General features: G+C 27.8%; 1 protein-coding gene across 3 annotated transcripts in view; it reads right to left on the bottom strand.

The window, feature by feature from the left end:
* ebi (transducin beta like ebi) overlaps positions 1-23,364 on the bottom strand; it is an 81,930-nt gene that overhangs the window by 34,674 nt on the left and 23,892 nt on the right. For all 3 annotated transcript variants that reach the window (XM_067262366.1, XM_067262365.1, XM_067262364.1), the window contains exons 2-4: positions 16,388-16,476; positions 5,997-6,142; positions 3,298-3,454 (exon numbers count right to left, since the gene is read on the bottom strand). In XM_067262366.1, the coding sequence (XP_067118467.1) occupies positions 3,298-3,454; positions 5,997-6,142; positions 16,388-16,445 (361 nt within the window). In that variant the 5' untranslated portion in view covers positions 16,446-16,476. The remainder of the gene's footprint in view (positions 1-3,297; positions 3,455-5,996; positions 6,143-16,387; positions 16,477-23,364) is intronic.

Genomic DNA, 23,364 nt, shown 5'->3' with positions numbered 1-23,364 from the left:
AAACTTTTGAATATCTAAGTTATAACTGAATATTAAGAATCTTGTAATATTTAGTTAATATATAATAAAAAATTTTGCAGAAAAATTTTATAAAAGTTATGAAGGTATTTTGTTACAGAATCTATGTTTAGTTAAGCATAAATTCATATTACTATTAATTATAAAGTGGTTTATTATTACAAGTCTTGTTTTAACAATCTGTTAAAACCACAGATCAAAAATAAGACCATTTATTTAATTATATATTGACATTCCATTAACCCATCATCATAAGGACTGTCATAATGCCAGGTTATCAAATATACCGCCTTATCAGATGGTGGAAGTTTTTCCGGTTTTTCTTTATCCGCTGGACACAATTTTACATACCTTTCAGTGTAAAACTGAACAAATTTGTCTTTTATAATTGTTTATCATGCCTTTTTAATTTTCCCAGGGTATTTCTACCCTTGGTTGGCTTGAAACAAGAACACACTACTCTTACTTTGTGCTTTGCACACTTTTTTGCATACAAATACAGATGTACTCTAATTATCAAAGTACAAACAGCAATGTACTGTAGCTGTTTCCATGATAATTACTGATTCCAAGTGCACTAAATATTTCTGCTTCTCATATCAAATCCATGCACTAATATCTTTAGAAAAGTCTTTAGAAAAACTGTGCATGAGCTAACTAATTTTACCTAGCACAGCATCATGTCTTGGAAGTTGTCATCTCTGAAAGGAAAACCCACACCCCTTTTCAACAACTGCATATTTTGTGTGCTTTTACAAGAAAATCTTAATCTCCTGACCTACCCAGCACACTGATAACTCCACCAACAAGGAACTCAACATACTAGCTTATTGAGTTTGCCACATACCAGATGCTAGGTTAACAGAATTTCACTGTACTGAAATTTCGTTATAACAGATAAAGAAAACAAATCATAAACACACTATTTAAAAATAGTCATAAAATGTTATTAATTGGTACAAAATTTTATTTTAATTTTATTAAGAAGCATATTATTTTTGATTATATCATAAATGTAAATTGAATCGAAATGTAATAAATGTAAATTTTAATGAAAATTGGCACAGTTTCCCATTTTTTATAGTAACAAACATAAAATGGTAAACTAAATTTGTAATAACTAATACATTGAAACAATGATATAATTATAAAACAAAAAAGTATATTCACAAAACACTATTTCTGTACTTGAAATTGTATTCACTGTGTGAGAATGTGTTGTTGAATGTAAAGTGAGTCAAATTTAGGTGGAAGTTACTTTGATAAAATTTGTTATACTAAATCACTGATTTTATTAAAGCAAAATTTGTTTTATAAAATTCAACACAAGAAAAGTTTAAAGATACATAAAACAAAGAAAAAATACAGACATATTCTACAGTTAAATTTAAAATTCTTATATAGTTTAAAAATTTACATAAAAAATAATAAATATTGAAAAGCAGTCTTTTGTAAGTAAAGATGCTGATGTGAAAGAAAAAATTTGAAGAACTATAAAACTTACTACAGAGCTTAGAGTTAAATGAGGAATATTGGAAAACTGATATAATAGAATTTGCATGTTGTACTAATTATTTTAAAGTAAAAAATTATTATTATATACAGACTGATGGTATTAATATGAGCACACTTATTGGCCTGAAACTGACTGAAATAGTAATAATAAATTTTGATAAATATGTTACTTATTTATTATGAAGAAATAATAAAATATTAACATAAGTAATTAAAAAAGCAAATGAATAAAATAAAAATATAAAATTTGAAAAATGGTAAAAAATAATAATTAAATTATTAATTAACTTAATAAATAAGAGAATAGAATTTCAAAAATATGAAAAAGTTTGTAATATATAAAAGACAATTAAGTTTTAATCTTATGTACCAAGTTACATAATGAGATGTGTATGTACTGTGAAGTATGTAAAGATTTTAAGTATAACAATAAAGGAAGATCAAAAACTGAAAGAATGAAAAAAAAAAAAAAAAAAATGTGTAAGAAAAGAAAAATAAAAAATAATGTCTATCCAAACACAGTTGTGAATAATTAGAAAGATATGGTTAAAAAATGGCATTAAAAATAAGAAAGTAAATGACAAATATTACAAATTTCCATGTGTATGAAAGATATATAAAGAGGTTAAGAAAATATTAAAGCAATACAATGTAAATGTAGTTCTATCAGGAATAAAGAAATATTTTTATGATGTATTTTATTTAATGAAAAAGATAAAGACAATGTGTAAGACAAAGATGAAACATTCAATTTCCTACACATGTAATCCAGAAAATTACACATAGGAGAACAGTGAGAGAAAACTAAATACCAAAATTAAAGAACATAATGCAGAACTTAAATATAAGTGACCCACAACAGTTTTTTTGGATCACTAATGAAAACATGTAATATAAATAAAGTGAAAACTAAAATAATAGAGTATGGAACAGATCCAAAAATTTTAAAGTTGAAAGAGAGAGCATGTTTATATTAAGAAAAAACTCTGATCAATATAAAAGTGTCAGTATAAAAACAATTTGGATGTGGGAAGTATTATTATCAGACATAATGTAGGCAATGACACATGTGAGCTTAATCATCACAATAGTGAAACAAATTATTAATAAAGTTATTCATTAAAAAAAAAAAAAATAGTGAACAAAGTGAATAAGAAATTGTCATCTAGAAAATTAATTGAATATATGAAGATAAAATATGAGAGCAAAGTCATATAAATCAAAAACTGTTTAAAGACTAAGTACAGTTCAAAACATACATGAAGAGTTTTTGTGAATGATAAAATATGGAATATTGTGCATGGTGATTTAAGAACTAAATGAAAAAAAAAGTTTGTAAACTATTTTCAATTTCATTACTATACATTTATCAGATTGTATTTTTATTAGAATGTAGTAACTGTAAAAAAAAAAACAACTAAAGCAAAGTATTAAACTTGAACTATATTCTGTAATATTTGATGATAGCTATTATAATATACTGTTACATTAATATAATATAATGAGTTCCTATTTTGAAAATTCATTTTTTTAAAAAATTTTTAGTAAAAATAATAAATGATTTGCAAGACATGATTGTTTTAATTCTATGAATTCATATTAATTAAACTAAATATATACTTTTATTCTGAAAATGAAAAGACTTTACCTCAAAAATACTTAATTACATAAAAATTGTGGATTTCTTGAGAATGCCCATTGTTTTAAGTTAAAAAAATTTCACTGAAGATTTTATAATAAATTGGATATCTGAAATAAACTTACAGTAATTTTGACTACCATCCTCCCCATTTGCATTATTTGCTTCTGTTCGAACAACAGGATTCTTAGCAGTATGAGCTTGTTGTTGCCGTGAAGCTACAACGTCTGGCATGACAGCATCAATAAGAGAAAGAGATTCAATCATTCTTTCAGAACCATCCTAAAAGAAAAATTTTATTTTAATAAATAACAACTAGTTATGTTACTTATACGTTAATAAAGTAATAAATACAAATTACATCATCATCAATTTCTGAAAAATCACAAATTACAACTTTAAATTTGGTTATTGTTATCATTATCCTCATGTAAGTAGGCAAGCGGCTGTCTTTTTTGTTATTTGTCTCTACATACAGAAAATAACAAATCGTTATCAGCTATTGCAATCAGTCTTAATCCAATGCTTCAATTATTAAACATTAATTATTGTAATTGTTATTGGGATGCAGTATAGTAGTTTAAGTTGCTGCATTACTTCAGTTATGTACTTGTTGTTAAAAGATAGTACTGCAAATGCAGCAGATGAACACTGGATGAATTACTGTTAATAATTTATTAATTATAATAATTATTATTTATTAAGTTACAGTTTTAGTTAGTACAGTACAGTTAAGTTACATGTTTTAGTTGGTTTAACATGTTTCTTTGATGTCAAAATCAATAAAACCATAATTTTGTTAACTAAACTGTTAACTAAATTTACCTTAATATTCAATAATATATTTTAAAAATTATTATATTCTCTAATTTCCAAAATAAATTTACATTCTGTTATTTCATAGTAAAATCTTTTATTTGTTTTTTTTCTTCATTGCTTCTTAAATTTGAATCTTAAAGTTACCCGAAAATCCAGAAAATCCAGACCATCCCAATCAGAAGGTAGTCCTTTACTGTTTAGCATATATTTGAATGTTTATAACTATAGTATCTGTATAATGTAATATAAATCCTGATAGTAGGAATAGGATTAGCATGTGTACTGACTCACTTCTTATCCCCCTTTTTATTAATTAGTTCTCAATTACTGTTATTAGATTCCAGTTATTTTAGAGAACTAAGAATTAACATATGCTAAATATATTCTTATAACATAGTAATTAATTTATAATTTAAAAATAAATTGATAATGTTTTTTTTTTTTTACATCACTGACATATAATATGATGTTTGAATTTTTCTGTAAACTGTGGATTCAAATAAAATAATTTGTAATTGTCTTATATGGCAACATCTATCAATTTTTATAGTTTTATAGTTTCATTGTATATATTCTTCCTGTTTAGACTTCTGTTCAGGAATAATATGTTTTCTGAGTATATCTTAAAATAAATAAATAAAAATAAAGAAATTAACTATTAAATTAGTCCCATTTGTTAAAACCCAATCTTAGAATTATTTTAGTCTTTTCAAGTTGAACTGAAGAGAAACTGAAGCAGGAGTTGTATGATATTGCAAAAATAAGCATGCCAACAGGTTTACAATGTCTTACTTGATATTATGGAATGCTTGCTTATAACTCTAATTTTAACAAATGATTACAGAAAAGGCTTCTTCCTATGAATCAAAATCCTTTAATGTTAAATATTTTTGGGGATCATTATCACATTAACAAATAGAAACATAAATCTGAAATCTATACATATGGCAAACAACAACTATATTTGCCATATGTATGGTCATCTGTAAAGGTTGGTTCATATAGTTTTATACAAATTCATGTCTAAAAAGAAGAATTTAAATTTGTTCTATTAATATTTTTTGATCAAATGCACTATGTTCTGTTAAAATATAAATTCTATTAAATTTTATTACTTATATTTATTAATATTCTAAATTTTAGAATAAAAATCCATCAAAATAAATAAAATTTATCAAGATATATTCTGCTATTATACAGTTATAGGTATTTTATATAAATAACTATAAAAATAAAATTTCTCTCTCTCTCTCTCTACTCTAAAGAGTATGATATTTTATTATTTAATAAATTAAATTTCTCAAGAAATCTTCAAAAATACCACTTAAAATCTCTTTTTGAAAGATGAAAAGTATTGGAAAAAAGAAGGGAGAAAAAAAACCACATACACACTAGTCTCAGTAATAATTAATATATTTTATGATAAATTTCAGATTAGTAATACTTTAAAATAATTATGGATTGTATTATTCATTTTTTTTAAATATAAAATTTGTTGTATATTTAGTACTATTTAAAGACATGAATAAATATCCTGTATGTAATGTTACATCACAGAAAATGACCAAGCACCAAGCTCATTTGCATTCTGCATTTATAAAACTTATCTATTGATTGAGATTAATGAAGTTTTATTCTATTTGTAAGAGTTGCTTATCATTTTTATTATGATAATCATGCTGTGGGCATAATATATAATTTAAGCTATCAAAGATATGTTTATATAATGATATACATGAAATTATTAAATGTAACATAATAATACAAAACAAAAAAATGTATTAAAATATATTATTAGTATTAGTGCAAATTTAAATGTCATTTTAGGGATATGAGATTTGAAAATTTATTAATATATTATAAATAGTAAAAAATCATTATTAGTCATTATTTTCATATACAAGTTACAATCCCCAAATATGATATTGACACACTGAAAGAGTTATGCTGTTGTCATTATCAAAATAGTCATGCATGTATTTAAAAATTTAAATTTCATACATACCTCTCCAATACTTATTTCAGCCTCTGTATACTGCAAACCTTTCTGTATAATTGATAAAAGAGCTGCTGGTGGAACTAAAGCACCATTAATATTTGACTGACTGATGTGGCTCTCTATACCAAATGTATACGCTGAATGTGAAAATCCTGTAAAAATTTTATTAAAAATAAGTTAATATTTACAGTTTTGAAGTACATATCTTATTTATGAATATTTTTAATTTTTTGTAAAGTAATTTACTTAATAAAAAAATAATTAATTTAATCACCAAAAAGTTTTTTAAATTTATATTTAAACTGCAGAAAAAGTTTGTCTGTACAATGGAAATGTATTTCATGACTAAATTTAAAATATAACTGTTCTCAATATTTGTCTGTAAAATGTCAAAATTTATAGATTATTAATATATTCCAAAGAAATATATAATATAATACAGCAAGTCCCCACTTAATATTGTCAATAGGTTCTTGGAAACTGACATTAAGCAAAACAAAATATAATGAAACCAATTCTACTGTAGATTGAATCATTTAAACAAGATGCAATTTAGTTATTATTCTAAAGCTCAACCAATTCCGAATTATCGGGCTAGCAAATGGCTATAATATTAAATTATTAATATTATTATAGCCATTTGCTAGCCCGATAATTCGGCATTGGTTGAGCTTTATCTATAACGGGTTAGTAGTTGTTTGTTTAGGTTATTATTCTAATTGGATTGTGTTTTTGATCTCGCATTTTTTTTCGTCTCATACGATCAATTTTTATGTTTATAAAGAAATTTCAACAACAATAATTGCTAACGATTATAGATGTACTTTTATCTTTATTCACAATTTATAACAAAAATGACATTCATTGAAGACTTGCTGTATTTTCTTTATCTTTATTTTATTTATCTTTTTAATAAATTATTCCATTATTAATCATCTCAGACAGATTTAAAGAAACTATAGAAATGAAAGTTTTTTCATATTCTATGATTTAGTTCTACAGTAGAGAGCCGATTATCCGAACGCTTTCCAGTCGGACTGTGTTGTGCTGAATCGAACTTTTTTGATACTAGATTTACTTCTAAAGTATAATTTTTATGTTTTTATATTTTTCAATATATTTATTTTGCTTGTACAAAATAAAGAAATAATTGTCAACGATACAATAGCCTCGATTATTATTATAAAAATTTTCGTTAGGCTTAAAATCAACGAAAATTCAACACGAAGCAACACGCAACGGAGAAAAATTTCAACATCTGACAGGTTAATATATTTTTTCGTATGTAATCGGTTATCCGAACAACCTCAGTCCCCAACTGATTCGGATAAACGACTCTCTACTGTATATCATTTAGGGCTATAAGTTGAGTGGGGAAGTTGCAGATAAATTGATAGGGTGACTGGTTTGAACAATTGGAGTCAATGCCAGTTTAACTAAACAATAACTTTAATAGGAAAATAAAACAATGTACAACAATAGCTATGATTACAACTATATGTATAGCATATAGCACATGCATCTCTACAATATGATATCTATGGGATATATACTGCCTCTAACTTAAGATCTAAGTCAACTGAGAGAGAGTGTTTACATAAATCGGTTAACTATCAGACCTCTTTACCATAATAGCCATTGTCTAGGTGGTAAATTATCTGTGGAGGACTGGGGAGACGTTTGGGAAGACACTTGCACAAATCACCAAAAATAAAGGTAATCCTTCGGGACTATGACTATGGCGAGACAACTCTGTGTTGTCATCTTCTGAGTATGTCTGCCCCAACGAATAGATGCCCGGCCGTTATATCCCTCTCTGGTGTGGGAATTTGGCCTTGTGACCTTATGTTTTGTAGTGATGACACCTTTAATGTGTCATCAACGGGCCAGCTAGGGCAATGGGAATCTGACTTGTTGACTGTCAGATTCACATTGTGAAATTGTTTAACTTTCAAAACTTTCTCAGACTGATGAGAGGGGGAAGGGACTTGTTGCATCACAACCCCCTTTTTAACATGAGTTTCTTAGCTGATTGTTTACTGTTAAACTAACACTTGCTCGTCTATTTTCTAATCCATGGGAAATGAATGGGAATAAAGTTTATAATAATGCAAATTTTTGTTAGAAATTACAGAAAAACAGCTCCCAGATTCTCACACAATCCAGAGCATGGGCTCAAATACTAATCCAGAACCAACTTTTCTTGAAGAATTTTTTTTGCATAACTTTTGTTAAAATAAATGCACATATTAAGAAATAAGATTTTAATTTAATTTGAGAAAAATAAAAACTTAAAAACAAGACAAGAATCCATATCTCTTCGCATTACTCAATACAAAAATTACTTTATTACTTTACCGTATATTTTATTATGATGCTTAATAATCAAAATAAAAGCAGTTTGTGTAGAAGTAAGATGGTTAGGCTTCATTGCTTGATAAATTTAATAATTAGAAATAAATTAATTTTTAAATTTAATTTAGCCTTTTACAGAAAAAAGAATTGGCCTCAAGCAGGACTCAAACCTACAACTCCTGCTTTCTATGCAGTTGCATTGCAAGTTACATAACTAGTATACTATATCTGAATAAATTAGTAATTCTGGGAGCAAAAATTGGATGAGAGTAGTGTAACTGGCAATGCAACTGCATGGTAAGCAAAAGTTTATAGGTTTGAATCCTGCTCCAGGCAAATTCTTCTCTTCTAGAATAGTCTAAATTAAATTTAAAAATTAATTTATTTCTAATTATTAAATTTGTAAGAGATGACCTAACTTTAGCCTACCACCTACCTTTAGCCAAACTGCTTTGATTCTGACTATTAAGTAGCCTTAACTCAGGCTGATAAAAACTGGCAGATTATTTGTTAATATTATTCAAAGTTTCAGCCAAATGCATTACCCAGGAATTGTGTAATTGAGCCAAAATATTCATCAATTATATTTAATTCACTATTTAATTAATTTAAACCTAATTCATTTCTAGACTTTAAATGCACAAAATATGGCACTGGCCAAAAAGTTTTTTTTTTAGACAAAAATAATTTCAAATTTTAAAAATAAAAAGGTAAGTTTATTAAACAAGCAATTATTTATTGTGACATTGTCACAATGCCGAGCTGCAAATTTTAATCATATTTTTAATTTAATTTAAAATATATGCTCTTTACCTCAAATTATTATACTGTAGTGTCTTGCTCCTGTACATCATACTTTTCCATTAGCAATGGAATCATGCTGGTCATCTATTTAACTCCTTTCAGGAGAAGTTTTTGAATTGAAACAACATAACTTCTGGTTTGCATTGAAAGTTTGTATATACTTAATCGGGGCCTCCAGCCCCTAAGGTATCTGTATCTGGTCTTGAATTTCATTTATCTAACACCGTTCTCGAGATTAAGGAAAGACAGACGGGCAGACAACAGTGGGAATTTATAGATCTATAGTTTTTCATATTGCAGCCCAATTAACTAAATCATATCTTAATTATGTTTTAATATAAAAACAATGCACTTATGAATGGTAATTTACATTAAAACAAATAAAAGTACATAATTGATAATGTACCTTTCTCCAGTAATATTTGACTTGCTATATTTAGAAACAGATAGTGAAATTACAATTGAATTTGTGATGTCACTTTTCAATAGTAGCTGAAATGAAGTGTATTTAACAGTATCAATGTTACAGTCATTAATCTTAATACTACTGAAATCTGTCCAGTTAATCATTGTCATTTTAAGGTACTTTAAATCAAATGAAATTCTAGATTGCAGGGAGGTCAACTGACTTATCACAATCTTTTTCCATCGCACATTAGCATAAAAAATTCATTAATTGTTGCTAATTACTGATTTTGTCACCAGTAATTAGCAATTTCAAAAAGGGATCCAATTATGTTTCAGCAACAAATCATTCTGTCTAACAGATTTCTCTTGCTTAATTGATCTGATATACAAATAACATAGCGTGATATGTATTTTAAGTTGTGTAAACAGCTGATAACTGATCACTGAGCAAAAGATAACACTTAAAATTTTCCTAATGGTTTATATGGGTTCTCTTGAATTAATGCAAAGATTGCATCATCAACAGCTGAGGGTGTTTAGATCACAATGCATCTAAAAAAAAATACCCAGCATAAAAAAAAACTATGAATCAGATAATAAATGTGCAAAGTGATGTTTGTGTGTGTGCTTTTTCTTTTTTCCTTATTTGATACATACATTGATAGCAGCTTTTTTCCATAAACAGCACTTATCTTTCCTTATGCAGTTGTAGCATTTTTCCTTTTATAGAAGTAGAAATGCTTAGTGACAAAAATGAAATTTAAGATCCACAATTTTCAACTACAAAAATATAAATGCAATGATGACAAAAATTAATAATTTATTTGTGATATATGTTACAAAATGTTATATTCAATAACAATTAAATATAAACTGCCATTAATTACCATTAATGAGACTAGTGACCATCTTATGCTGAAAAAAAATGAACAAACATTTTAATCAACCCAATAGAATTTTTCAAAAGAATATCAAAAATTAAACTAGACGTTTTTGAAGTTTAATAAATTCACTCAAAGCTAATTTCTGATGAAAGAAAAATCTGTGAGCAAACCAAAGCTCTACTTCCAGTAGAATATCAAATATAGTTTGTTGTATTTTTGCTTAATTTCTGTAAAAATAAATTGACTTGGTTATATTTATAATTTTTCTGAAGTGGATAGATCAATGGTAACCTATAGGAATAAGAATGATTCCTATATACATATATAAATAAGATAATTAATTTCATACTAATAATAAAGTTGGAAAAATTAAACAAAATTTTAACATTGATATTATCAATGTTAAAATTTTGGATTTGAGTGTTGAACACACATCTCTCATTTGCTATAGAACAATTTGTTCAACAAATAAAGAGCTTATATGGTAAAGACTTATGGATTGTAGTGATCAGGCCTTCAAACAGAATGATAAGATTGTTTTATTCATCCAAATTTGTTTAGAAAATGCCACATGAAGATTTACTTCACTATTATCTTCTAACTCGAAAGTTATTTTTAAGTTAGCTTTAATATTTTAAATTTTATAAAAATGTTATTTTAGTGAACATAAAATGGATAAAGTTATGGATGGATGGACACTATAAAGTTTAAAAAATAAGCAAATGAAGCAAAATGATAATGACAACACTTAGTTTCTATTTCTTTAGCAAAACAACAGGAAGTAATATTGTTCATAAAGAAGTTAAAACATTACAAATAAGCTAGGACTAATGGTTTAAATGCACTGTATATAATTATTTTAGTCATCAAAATTCACTTTACAGAAATGAAAAAAATCAATGAGTTAACATACAATATAATACAATAAACTCATCAGTCAGTTTCTAAACAGTTCTATATACAGTGACATTTGAGAGAAGGTAAAATTAGCAGAAATTTATTAGCTTTTACAAAATAAGTTTAAATAGATGTGTCTAATAATATCAATTAAAGGAAGGATTGATGCATAGAAAACACAGGAGAATACTAAAAGCATGTATATACATGTTTTTTTCTAGCAGTTTTGGGAAAAATTGCAATAGCAGATGAATATGTCTGTGGGTGCAAAAGATTTTCATGTTTTCTAAACAGTCTTGATGATTTTACATAAGGAATTAATTGATGAGTTCATAACTACAACTGAGCAGCAGATAAAAAAATCAGCAGATAAAAAAATCACACACACACACACAAACTTAAACTGATTTTAAACAACCCATGGACAATTCAAATGAAATTATACATATATATCTGTATATGTATCATAATTTCATGTACAGATACATATTTATAAATAATTTTTATTACAAACCAAAAGATTTATATTTCTATTTATATATTTATTTCTTATAAGAAATAACTTGAACTACTGATAACAATATCAATTAGTCAAATATAATTGATCAGCTTATTCAAGTCATAAAATAATTATCTGGAATTTCATTTGATTTAAATTACCTTAAAATGACAATGATTAAATGGACAGATTTCAGTAGCATTAAGATTAATGACTGTAACATTGATGCTTTAAATACTCTTCATTTCAGCACTATTGAAAAGTGACATATCACAAATTCAATTGTAATTTCACTATCTATTCCTAAATATATTAAGTCAAATATTAATGGAGAAAGGTACAGTATGAACTATATACTTTTATTTGTTTTAATGTAAATTACCATTCATAAGTGCATTGTTTTTATATTAAAACATAATTAAGATATGATTTAGTTAATTGGGCTGCAATATGAAAAACTATAGATCTATAAATTCACACTGTTTGCCCATCTGTCTTTCCTTAATCTCGAGAACGGTTTTAGATAAATGAAATTCAAGACCAGATATGGATATCTTAGGACAGGGTTGTCCAACCTTTTTTCCTAATGGGCCAAATTAGAAATTTAGGTATATTCAGTGGGCCACGAAGGTATTTTATATAAAGTACCTTTGTGGCCCAATTAAAAAGTTCAAAGTGTGAATATCAAATTTTAATAACAAATATAAAATTACAAAAGAATACTGTATTATTGACAGTAAAAAAAAGAAATTACATTCAAACAAAATAAAAACAAATTCAATTCAATTTTTTACATTGCCATTCTTTTATAATATTGTCAATATCTGCTTTTATGATACTAGTCTTAATTCTAAAAATGTTAGTTAAATTGGAATCACTCAACCTATTTCTTTCAGCAGTTTTGATGTTTTTAATGCATGAAATGCATGTTCACATCAGCATGCACTACCCAACATGCATAACAGTTCCCTAGATAAAACAGTTTCTAACACCAATTACATCATTATGACATCAAAGTGTATCCAGTGAAACGAGAATAAGTTTTACAGCATACTTTACCAAAATAAATGAAAATACAGTAAAACCTGTCTATGGCGACCACCCACAGTTCCTTCAAAAAGTGGTCTTTTAGACAGGTGGTTGTCCAATACAGGCGGTGCTGTAATACCATATTTCCATATGTATTTTGCGCACTTTTTAGCCATTTCTACTAAGCAAAACTTGAGGTGAGCAAAAATAAGCAAATTTTTTCAACAATAGAGTTATATTGGTATTGTATTTTATTCTTACCAGATAACTCGATTTACAGGAGTCGTCATGATTTTATAAGACAGATTTAATACCAATATTTTAAAGATTAATACAATACTCTCATTTTCTTGATTATAATGCACACATTCTTTTTTCTGATTTAATAAATTCAACTCTGTTCTTTCATTCGCTCCTCAGTTACGTGTATTACGTCATCGATATACAAGTGCATTGTATCTCTACATCACTTTGGTTGGATTTCATTAGTTTAGTCTTATTTTAACTTTAAAAATACTGTATTTTTTTAATATTTAATATTTTCTTAAGTACAATATGAAAAATTATTAATGAATAATAACACAATTTAATTTAAAATTTTTTTGTATACTAGTACTTTTTATATATTAACAGGACTTATTATACTGGAAAATATGGATGCAGATATTTAGTCTTACAGATCAAAAATAATGTTCTTTATTTAGTTCACCTGTTTAGTTCATCTTGTACGAACTCAGGTGAACTAAATAAAGAACATTATTTTTGATCTGTAAGACTAAATATCTGCATCCATATTTTCCAGTATAATAAGTCCTGTTAATATATAGAAAGTACTAGTATACAAAATAAATTTTAAATTAAGTTAAAAAAGGACACAAAGACATAATAATTAATAACACAATTTTATTATTTTTTCTCATAATATGATTTCATTACATTCCACAATTGTCCAATGACAATCGTGGAATCAAAAAAGGAAGGTTGACTGTAAAACTGATTTTCACATTAATGCATTTATTGTTTTTTGAATATTTTGCATGCAAAAATTACTTGGATATTATTTTTCTAAAAATATCGTGGAAATAAGGTAGGTTGATACAGAAACTATTTATCACACATGTACTGTATATGAGCTTAAAAAAATAAATAAAATAAATTTTATCAAACAATGAGATCAGCAGATTAATTGTACCATGTACAACATTTTATACCCTAAAGAAAATACTGTAGGTCTACTGTTAAATAAATTTCGCTTTCCCACAGTTAAACTTCCCTGCTAATTGCCATTATGATAAAAAAATTTTCACTTTCTCTGATAACTTTAACATGATCTTCTAATGACAGCACTTCACATTTCCTTTGTTTTTCAGACAATTTCAAACAATCTGAAATGAATTTCCTTTGTTGCTAGACTAATTCATTAACACCTGCACCTAATTTCAAGGGTTGGTGAAGCGCCCGAGGTGGGTTCGAACAAGAGTTTAGACTAATTCATTATATTAGGAGGGGGAACGTTGTTGAGATGGGTTCGAACAACAATTTAGACCGGATATATTCACGGAAGTGGTCACTTATTACAGTTGTTGTATGTTGTTTTGGACCAAACATCAATGCCCATGGTCACGCTACACAGGTGGTTGTTTAATACAGGTAACTTATACGAAGACTCTATGTATAAAGTATTCTGTGCCAGAAATTTTTGCCCATTTTGACAGGTACCCGTCAAATGCAGGTTGTTGCCTAAGCAGTTTTCACTGTATACCTAAAAAATTTAGGGTGCAGGGGACCACATAAAAATATTAAGTGAGTTGCAGTGTGGCCTGCGGTCTGGACATCCCTGCCTTAAGGGCTGGAGGCCCCAATTAACTATATACGAACTTCTGATGCAAACTGTAAGTCAGATAATTTCAATTCAAAACTTTTCCCATGAAAGTAGTTACTAGTAAACACAATACGAGCAATTATTTATTGTGACATCATCACAATGCTGGACAGCAATTTTTATTGGTATAATGACAAAGAATTATACATTTAAAAGCAGACACTAATGTTTATTTTTCAAATTTTTCTTAGTACTAATATTTTGATTTGTCATTTCATCTGATAATATCCATTAATTATCATAATTTCATCTTTGCCTTGGTCCATAACTTCATTTTATCCTATATTATGCATTTTCTTAACTTTATATGTAATACTTTTCTTGGCATTTTTCAGCTATACAGTCAAACCTGTTTTTATGCGCTCTTTTTATGTGCGATTTTTATTTGTGCGATTTGTTTAATGCGAATTTTTAATTTGTGCGGTTTTTTTTGTGCGATTTTTTATTTGTGCGGTATAGTTGGCGACTAGTCTCGTGCAATTCGTCATGTCTCACGTTGACTTATCATAGCTAAATAAACTTATTATAGCATAAATGCACTTATTATAGTAATATTATTGCATGAATATGCGAAAAATGAAATTATTTACTTTTTAAGTCAACAAAACACCACCTGGACAAAAATATGTAAAACAGACGATAGATCAGACGATGCAGTCAAGTGCTGACATCTGTTGTCAATAAATTCTATTTTGTACGGTTTCGAGTTATTTTCTACGTGAGACTTTTTTTATGCGGTCCCTATTCACCGCATAAAAAAATATTTTTTAAATTGTGTTGCGAAAACTATTTTTTATAGCCCCTCGTGAAGTTTCGTGCGATTTTTTTATGCGTTTTTTTAATGCGGTCCCTATCCCCCGCATAAAAACAGGTTTGACTGTATTTATAAGTTTTATTCTATAAATACCAATTTCATAGATTTTTAAAAAATCAAGAATATCAAAAATATAGATATTGTAAAGCACATCATTATTTTTTACTGAAACACTTCATTAATTTATTAGTATATATAATAAACATCTTAAAACCCAATGAGTATATAATGAAATAATCAACGATTGCCTGAAAGATCTGACTAGAATTTGGGTAATTAAATGAATAATATAAAGTAATTTGTCACTAGAAGGAGGCGTTAGGCACCATCTCTTAACTAAATTAATAATTATAATTTTAATAAATTATTAAATAATTTAGAACCTTCTGGAATAAAAACATATTTCCATATGAAAAAATTTTGTTCTGCCCTGGGTCAGTACTTTTATTCCAGAAGGTTCTAAATTATTTAATAATTTATTAAAAATATAATTATTTATTTAGTTAAGAGATGGTGCCTAACACCTCCTTCTAGTGACAAATTACTTTACATTAATCATTTAATTAGCCAAATTTAGCCCGATCTTTCAGGCAATCATTAGTTATTTCATTAATTTATTAGTATATATTCCATCTAAACCAATCTCAATTTTTATATTTAGTTCTATAAACTGAGTGTTTCTAGAGTTTTATAAAAAAAAATTAATAATAAACTATATAACTAATATAGAAGGACAATACTGAAGATGCTTAAGAAATAACAAAAATTTTTTAAGTTGATGTTTTAGTGTAATTATTTTAAAATGAAATAATAATAATCACTTACCAGATTCCTGTAAATATCTGTAGACAAGAAAATTAACTTCATCACTATTGAAGCTCATCTTGTTTCATCAAACCATGTAATTCATATAACTAAAAAATAATAGTAAAAAGTAAAATTTGGATTAATGCAAAAAATTTATTATAAACTTTATAGGAAATTCTAAGAAAAATAAGCATTTTGAATTCCCAACAACTAGATATTTAAGATATTTTTCTTAAAATTCACCGCTAACAAGCATTTAGTTCTAACTTTTCATATATAGCATAATTTTCATTTATTTATTTCATCTCAGTGTAATTTAAAATTCAAAACATCTGAAAAGCATAATCACATTTTTCAAATTTTGTTACAGCTATTATATTAAAAGGGTATTTTTGAAGTGAATGAATGAATCTTTAATTTAATTCCTTTATTCTTGAAAATTTTTTTAAGATACAAATTAGTTAATCTTGCCAGGCATCTCCTGCTTAAGTCTGTGATCTTTAAGCGTAAATATGCCTACTTTAAATATATATACAGGGTAGGCCAGCGAAAACGAAACGGCAGAGAGTTCGTGTTCGTCCATGCAAAGCGCTCGGACAGGTCGATTTTACTCTCGAGGGGGACTTCTGTTGCAATAAAATTTTTGCGATTCTGAATATTAACTAAACAAACATTTTTTTCGAAATAAATGCTTGTTTAGTTAATACAAAATAAATGAGTTTTTAAAATTTTTTGTTGTCTGTTTTATTCAAAATCGCAAAAACTTTATTGCAAAAGATGTCCCCTCGAAAGTAAAATCGACCTGTCCGAGCGCTTTGCTTGGACGAACACGAACACTCTGCCGTTTCGTTTTCGCTGGCCCACCCTGTATATATATATATATTGAATACATCTAAAAAAACAGAAACCTCATTTACTTTGTTACAAAAAATGTTCTTGCATCATTGATATACAGGGTGTCCCAAAAGTCTCCATACAGTGACACAAATCAAGCCCACCAGTGGCCGAATAAATAAAACCATTGAACATTGATATTTGGTCGTTAGTTCATGCCTGACCAATGAGTTGGCTACCATGCAGTTTTCTGGGTTTTCTGTGTGTCTAGCACCTAAACAGAATCCAGTTTCCACATAGGAAGTCCTGCTAGAAGTTACTCCACTGGCAGATCACCCATGCCTTACTCTGTCAATCCATTGACACAAATCTTAATGCTGACATTTTAACATTTTGTGAATAAAGTTACATTTCACTTTTGTATGTATTGAAACTTTTGGGACACCTTGTCTAATATAATAAAGTTATATCAGTCTCATTGACTGACTGACTGACTGGCTGGCTAGCTGATAATAAATGTTTAAGCAGAAAAACAAAACAGTATAGTTGAAAGACAACATTGAATATGTAACCTGAAAAATCAAAATTCTTACAAAGTCAAATATTTCAGACCCCATGAGATGTCAATGTCTGACTGTTGATGCTCATAGAACACAACATCCCGTCAATGTGGTCAATTGACTTAAGCATCATTTGACTATTTTTCTAGAATGTTTATAATTATTAATTTAAAACTTAAATTATATTTTTTGTCTTCCCATCAATTTTCTTTATTAAAATTTTTATTACTTACAATTATTGATTCATTGTATATAAAACAATATTGTTTATATAATGAATTACAACCATATCTCAGTATCTGGTAAACCCTATATCCAAATTCCCATTACAGTGAATGATTTTTAGTACCCATTATGAATTCAATCAAATAATTTTGATATTATGAATTTACCTAAATTGCATTCATAAAAAATTCAAGTTATGCTGGTAAAAGTGAAAATTATTCTGTTCACAATACCTGTTTTAACTTGTTTCAATGGCATTGTATCTGTATTCTGAAGATGTGCAGTTTAGTTCACAAAAATTCAGTATATTATGAGTTTATTTATAATGAGTTTAAAATTCGGTATTTGTATTTATTAATTTTAAACCTACTTATTAGTTTTTTTTAATTTTTGCTTGTTATGGCATGTCACAAATGGGCAATAATCAATACATAGCTTATTCGTGGCAAGACACTCAAAATTCTTTACTTGTCAGAACCTGTAATATCTGGAATAATTGCGCTTATGCTGTCTTCATTTTTAACCATGCCCAGTAGCTTCAATAACTGCGTAACACCAGGTTGTGCAAATTGGACAAGGATACAAACGAGTACAAAGTCTGCAAGTATGAAGTTTTTCTTCTGTCTTCTCTTAAATGCATTAAAGACAATTCCACTCACATCAATTGAATCAGAAAGGGCATTCTCTGTAGTGGGAATTTTCATTATTAAAATAAGAACTGGATTGAGTGATTGGAGTATTGACCATCTTTGCTTTTTTAAAGTCTTATAAAAATTTACAATAATAATTTGTATTATGTTTTATTTAAAAAATGAAAATTACCTTCTAAGTTAGAAGTTTGATCTAAGTTCATTTTTTTTTAAATTTTTAACTCAATTCAAAGCAATTTTTTTGTTGTTGTTGTTTTATGCAATTTCCAGCACACTTTAATAAATTTTTCCTATTTGTGAAAATTTCTACGTAATTCAAAGATCATTTTTAATAAATATCTTACACAGCATTATTAATATGATTCTGGAGGTTGCAAACATATTAAATTACTTTTAAAAAATGAAAAATAATTAATTCTATCCCGGGATCCCGGAAAATAGTTTACTTTTATCCCAGAATCCTGGGACAAGCAAAACGCCGGGAAATGAGAAACCATAATCTGTATAATCATTACTTCCTGTTTTAGCAAGTCATTTAAAAACTGTTTTGAATTCGAACTTGTTATATACTATCTATACCAGTGGTTCCCAACCTTTTCTAGGATGCGGAACACTTTTGTAAGCAATTTTCTTTAGCGGAACACTTACTTAAGTTAATATGAAATACATAAGCTTGTCATCAGTTATTTTATTAGAATTGAGCAGTTATAATTCAAAATCTCTACTCATATTATTAATGCCAATTCTAAAACAGGAAAAAATATACCTAAATAACTTTAATGGGAAACTTGTGCCTGATGTTTTTTACATATTTCATTCAGTTTTTATCATTGCCTTTATCTTATTCAAAACAGTAGTACACTCGATAAGTACGAGTCGTACATATATATTTAAGTCTATGAAAATTTTATGATTTTAATTTTTTAATATTCGGCGGCTCGAATACGATTGTACACTTTCCGATTTGCGACTAAATCTGCGAAACACTTGGGAGATGCTTACGGAACACCGGTTGGGAACCACTGATCTATACAAATGTTATTTCAAATCAAAATTAACATCTTACTTATGCATCATAAATTTTTTCATGTTTAATATTAATTTTATATTTCATGAATATACTACTTATGATATAAATTGCCAAAAAGAAAATAAGTGTTAGTGAACATTCTAAATAGACCTATCAATTTTATATTAATGTTTTATAAATATTTGGTAACAATTAATTGTTTTTATCATATTCAATTATAATTTGAGTAACTGAATGCATAAAAAACTTTTACAAAAAAGCATTTAAAATTTTAATTTAGTCTACAGATTACAGATTAAGAAACTTTAAGTTAGACTATATTACCAGTCTATAGATTCAATTAATTTTTAAATTACAGTTGAATTTCCACATTACAAAGTTCTATATGTCTATTTTACACTTAAAACCGTCACTGTTTAATGAGGTTTAATTTTTATGTAAGGAAATTTTGAAAGTTGGATAAAAAAAAAATTCTTACTTTTTGCATTGATAAATGTAAAAATTGCTTATGATAATAGTAGTAAAAATCTGTCAGCCTTTCCGTAACTCTTGCCAGGCAGGCAGCAATTATGTATGATACTTTCATTATCTCTAATCCTAAGACTGTCCTAAAAATACAGATTTTTTGACTGTTTCAAACAATAACTTTCTGATACGTTCAAATGCTGTAAGAAACTTTCCATCAATAAAAAAATATTCTGGGTAAACTTTTGATTATTTAAAGTTAGACAGTTTGTTGATAAATAATTTTTGGTAAAAAATAAATTTATTTTAAGAGGAAAATTTAATTTAGAGTTTAAATATGATTAAAATATTAAATATTTTACTATATTTTTGTAACCAGATATTAGAAAATACAGATAAAGAAACATTTTTTTATAAGAATTTTTCAATACGTAAATTAACACTGTATAAAAGATCTTTGTCAAACTGATACAGCAAGCTACATGGTCAAAGCCTCCATGTGAACAGATCAGAAAGATAGCAGCAAGATATAGCAAGCCTTCTGCATCTGTTGCATGGGTTACTTTTCTTAACCAGAGTCAGCAACGAACTTGGTCAAAAAGACCATATAGCCTAAATATCCATATGAACAAATGAGAGATACATAGCAAGCTAGTCTTCTGTTCATTTCTGTTGGTCTTTTCCCTAATCAGGTTAACTGTTTGAGATTATTAAATAATTATAATTCTGTAAATTGTACTAATAATCAACTTTATTGTTGTACATACTAAATTTGTAATATTTGAGGTATTTTTCATTCCACCTTATTGCTCTTAAAAATTATAATTGTTATTCTGTAGTAAAAGTCCAGTATTGGCATTTTATTGGGCTGCAATTTAAAAAAATTGTAGACCAATAAATTCCCACTGTTGTCATCTGTCCTTCCTTAACCTTGAGAACAGAGTTATATAGATAAAAGGGAGACAGGATGTTCAAAGATTATGGGCAAAAAGGTCCCAATTAACTATATATGAACTTGTGGTGCAAACCAGAGTCACATTATTTTTTAATTTAAAAATTTTTCCCTGAAAGGAGTTAGATAATAACAGGCATGACTCAGTTGCTAACAGGAAAAAAATGATGTACAGGGGCACAACACTACTAATTTGAGGTAGAGAACACATTTTAAATTTATTTAATTTAAAATATCATTGTCAAAGCCAGGCTGCAATTTTTAATGTCATGATAAATAACTGCTCTTAATGCTTTTTGATATTATATGAACTCTAGTACAAGGTTTTTGTTTTTTTTTTATATTTTGGACCTTGTATGACAGTTGTATAATAACTTCAAATATACTGGAGTCCAAAATTAGGTAACAAACACAAACTGATATCTGGAAACATACTTGGTGAAAGGATGAAATTTGGTACACAAATATCTCGTGCCATTACGGATCAATTAATTATATAAAATGAAAATAGAAAATTAATCTCCAGAGATGTGTACATTTCGCCAAGACTACTCAAAACATGAGGTAGCAATTTCCCAGAAAAAATCTAATAATAAGTATGACCCTTTACAACATCCATACAATACTCAGTGGGCTGTCATGCTGTTTTGAGTTCTGGAGAAGGCTTTGGGGCAACAAATTCCACTCCTTCACAAGAGTATATTTTAGCTTATGGGAAGGGTTGAGATGCTGCAATGGCTTCCAGAACACTCTAGACATGCTCAATCATATTTAGACCTATAGATCTAGCTGAGCACGCTATCCTGCAAATATCCTCCCCTTTGAAGAAATCTCTAATCAGCTGAGCTGTGGTCTAACATAGTCTATTAAAAAAATGAACAATGAACATGTTATCAATGCTCTCCACATTTCTCCAGATGTTAGTTTGCAAACAGATTTTTGATTCATCATCTCAATTTATTAGAGAACATAGACCTAGTGGATACTTGGTCATCCAGAAATTATGTTCATTGCACTAGGAAAAACAGAGAATGAACAAACAACTGGTCACATAACAGCCTCTTCTCTGCTAGCAATCTACATACAGTTTGACCTTAGGCTGCTCTTCTGGTAATGGTTTTTCTTGGAATTCTTTCTGTGGATGAAAAATCCACATGTTAAATTACTCCATTAATCTACATTTCATAAACCAAAAAAAAAAAAAAAAAAAAAAGTTGATAGGTCATCTGTTGTTGAATATGCAACCAATGAAGACCTACTAGATCAAAAAAATTTTTGTTTATTAAATATAAATAACTGGAGTAATTTAAGGTGTGAAATTTTTATCTAGAATTTCTTCCTTCAATTCTGCCTATAGCATGCACACCACTCTTCTGGACACCTGTAGCCAACTAGTCACTTCTGCTTGGTACTGGATTACCTCAGGTTTGCTGACTTTCCTCCATTCCAATGTGTCATCTAAATGTTTTTTGATCACTATTTGATCTGACCACAATTACTGTTTGAATCACAAACTCCCCCCTTTATCCTGTCCTCTGTAATGTGCACATTTCCTCTGTTTTTCATTTCCAAATGATTGTCATGCAAAATTGTATATATCATAAACTGAATTTATTATTATTATAATTTCAGAATTTCAACTACAGTAGAGCATCGATTATCCCACTCAATTGGGGACTGGGGTTGGTCGGATAACTGAAAAAACAGATAACTGAAAAGTATGAAAAAATACATTATTAGTATAGTGTATTAGTATATCACTATTAACCTACTTCGCATTGAATTTTCATCGATGTTAAGCCTAACAAATTTTTTTTTAAATAAAAATCATCGTTAAATTATTTCTTTATTTTGCACAAAATAAATACAGAAATAAATAAAAAATAGAAAATTAAGCCTGGTTTAAATACTGGCCTCCCTTTCATGGTCGAGTCAGTGTTTCCAGCTAAAACACGCAAAAATTTAACAAAAATAATATTAAAGTGGCTAAAACATAGCCAAATATTGTAGCGCCACATCACTAGCGGACATTTGAATTTGCCGACTAGAATGCGGTTGGTTAACCGATGTGATGGTTGATCGAGGGTCAGATAATCGATGCTCTACGGTAGTAGCTATTTCAATTTATTGTGCTGAATGTTTCTTTAATTTTGGACACAAGTGTAGTAACATGGTGTCCTAATGGAACAGGGATCATAAGTTATATCTATGTATATTTTTATATTGTGGTTTCCGAAAATCTGTTATATTGTGAACAACGGATTTCTCACACTCCCAGG

The sequence above is a fragment of the Centruroides vittatus genome, unplaced genomic scaffold (assembly GCF_030686945.1).
Source record: "Centruroides vittatus isolate TY-2023 unplaced genomic scaffold, ASM3068694v2 contig_1450, whole genome shotgun sequence".
In the NCBI taxonomy this organism is placed as follows: Eukaryota; Metazoa; Arthropoda; class Arachnida; order Scorpiones; family Buthidae; genus Centruroides; species Centruroides vittatus.
The sequence above is the reverse complement of the archived record's forward strand: the minus strand, read 5'-3'. Positions and strand labels throughout refer to the sequence as shown.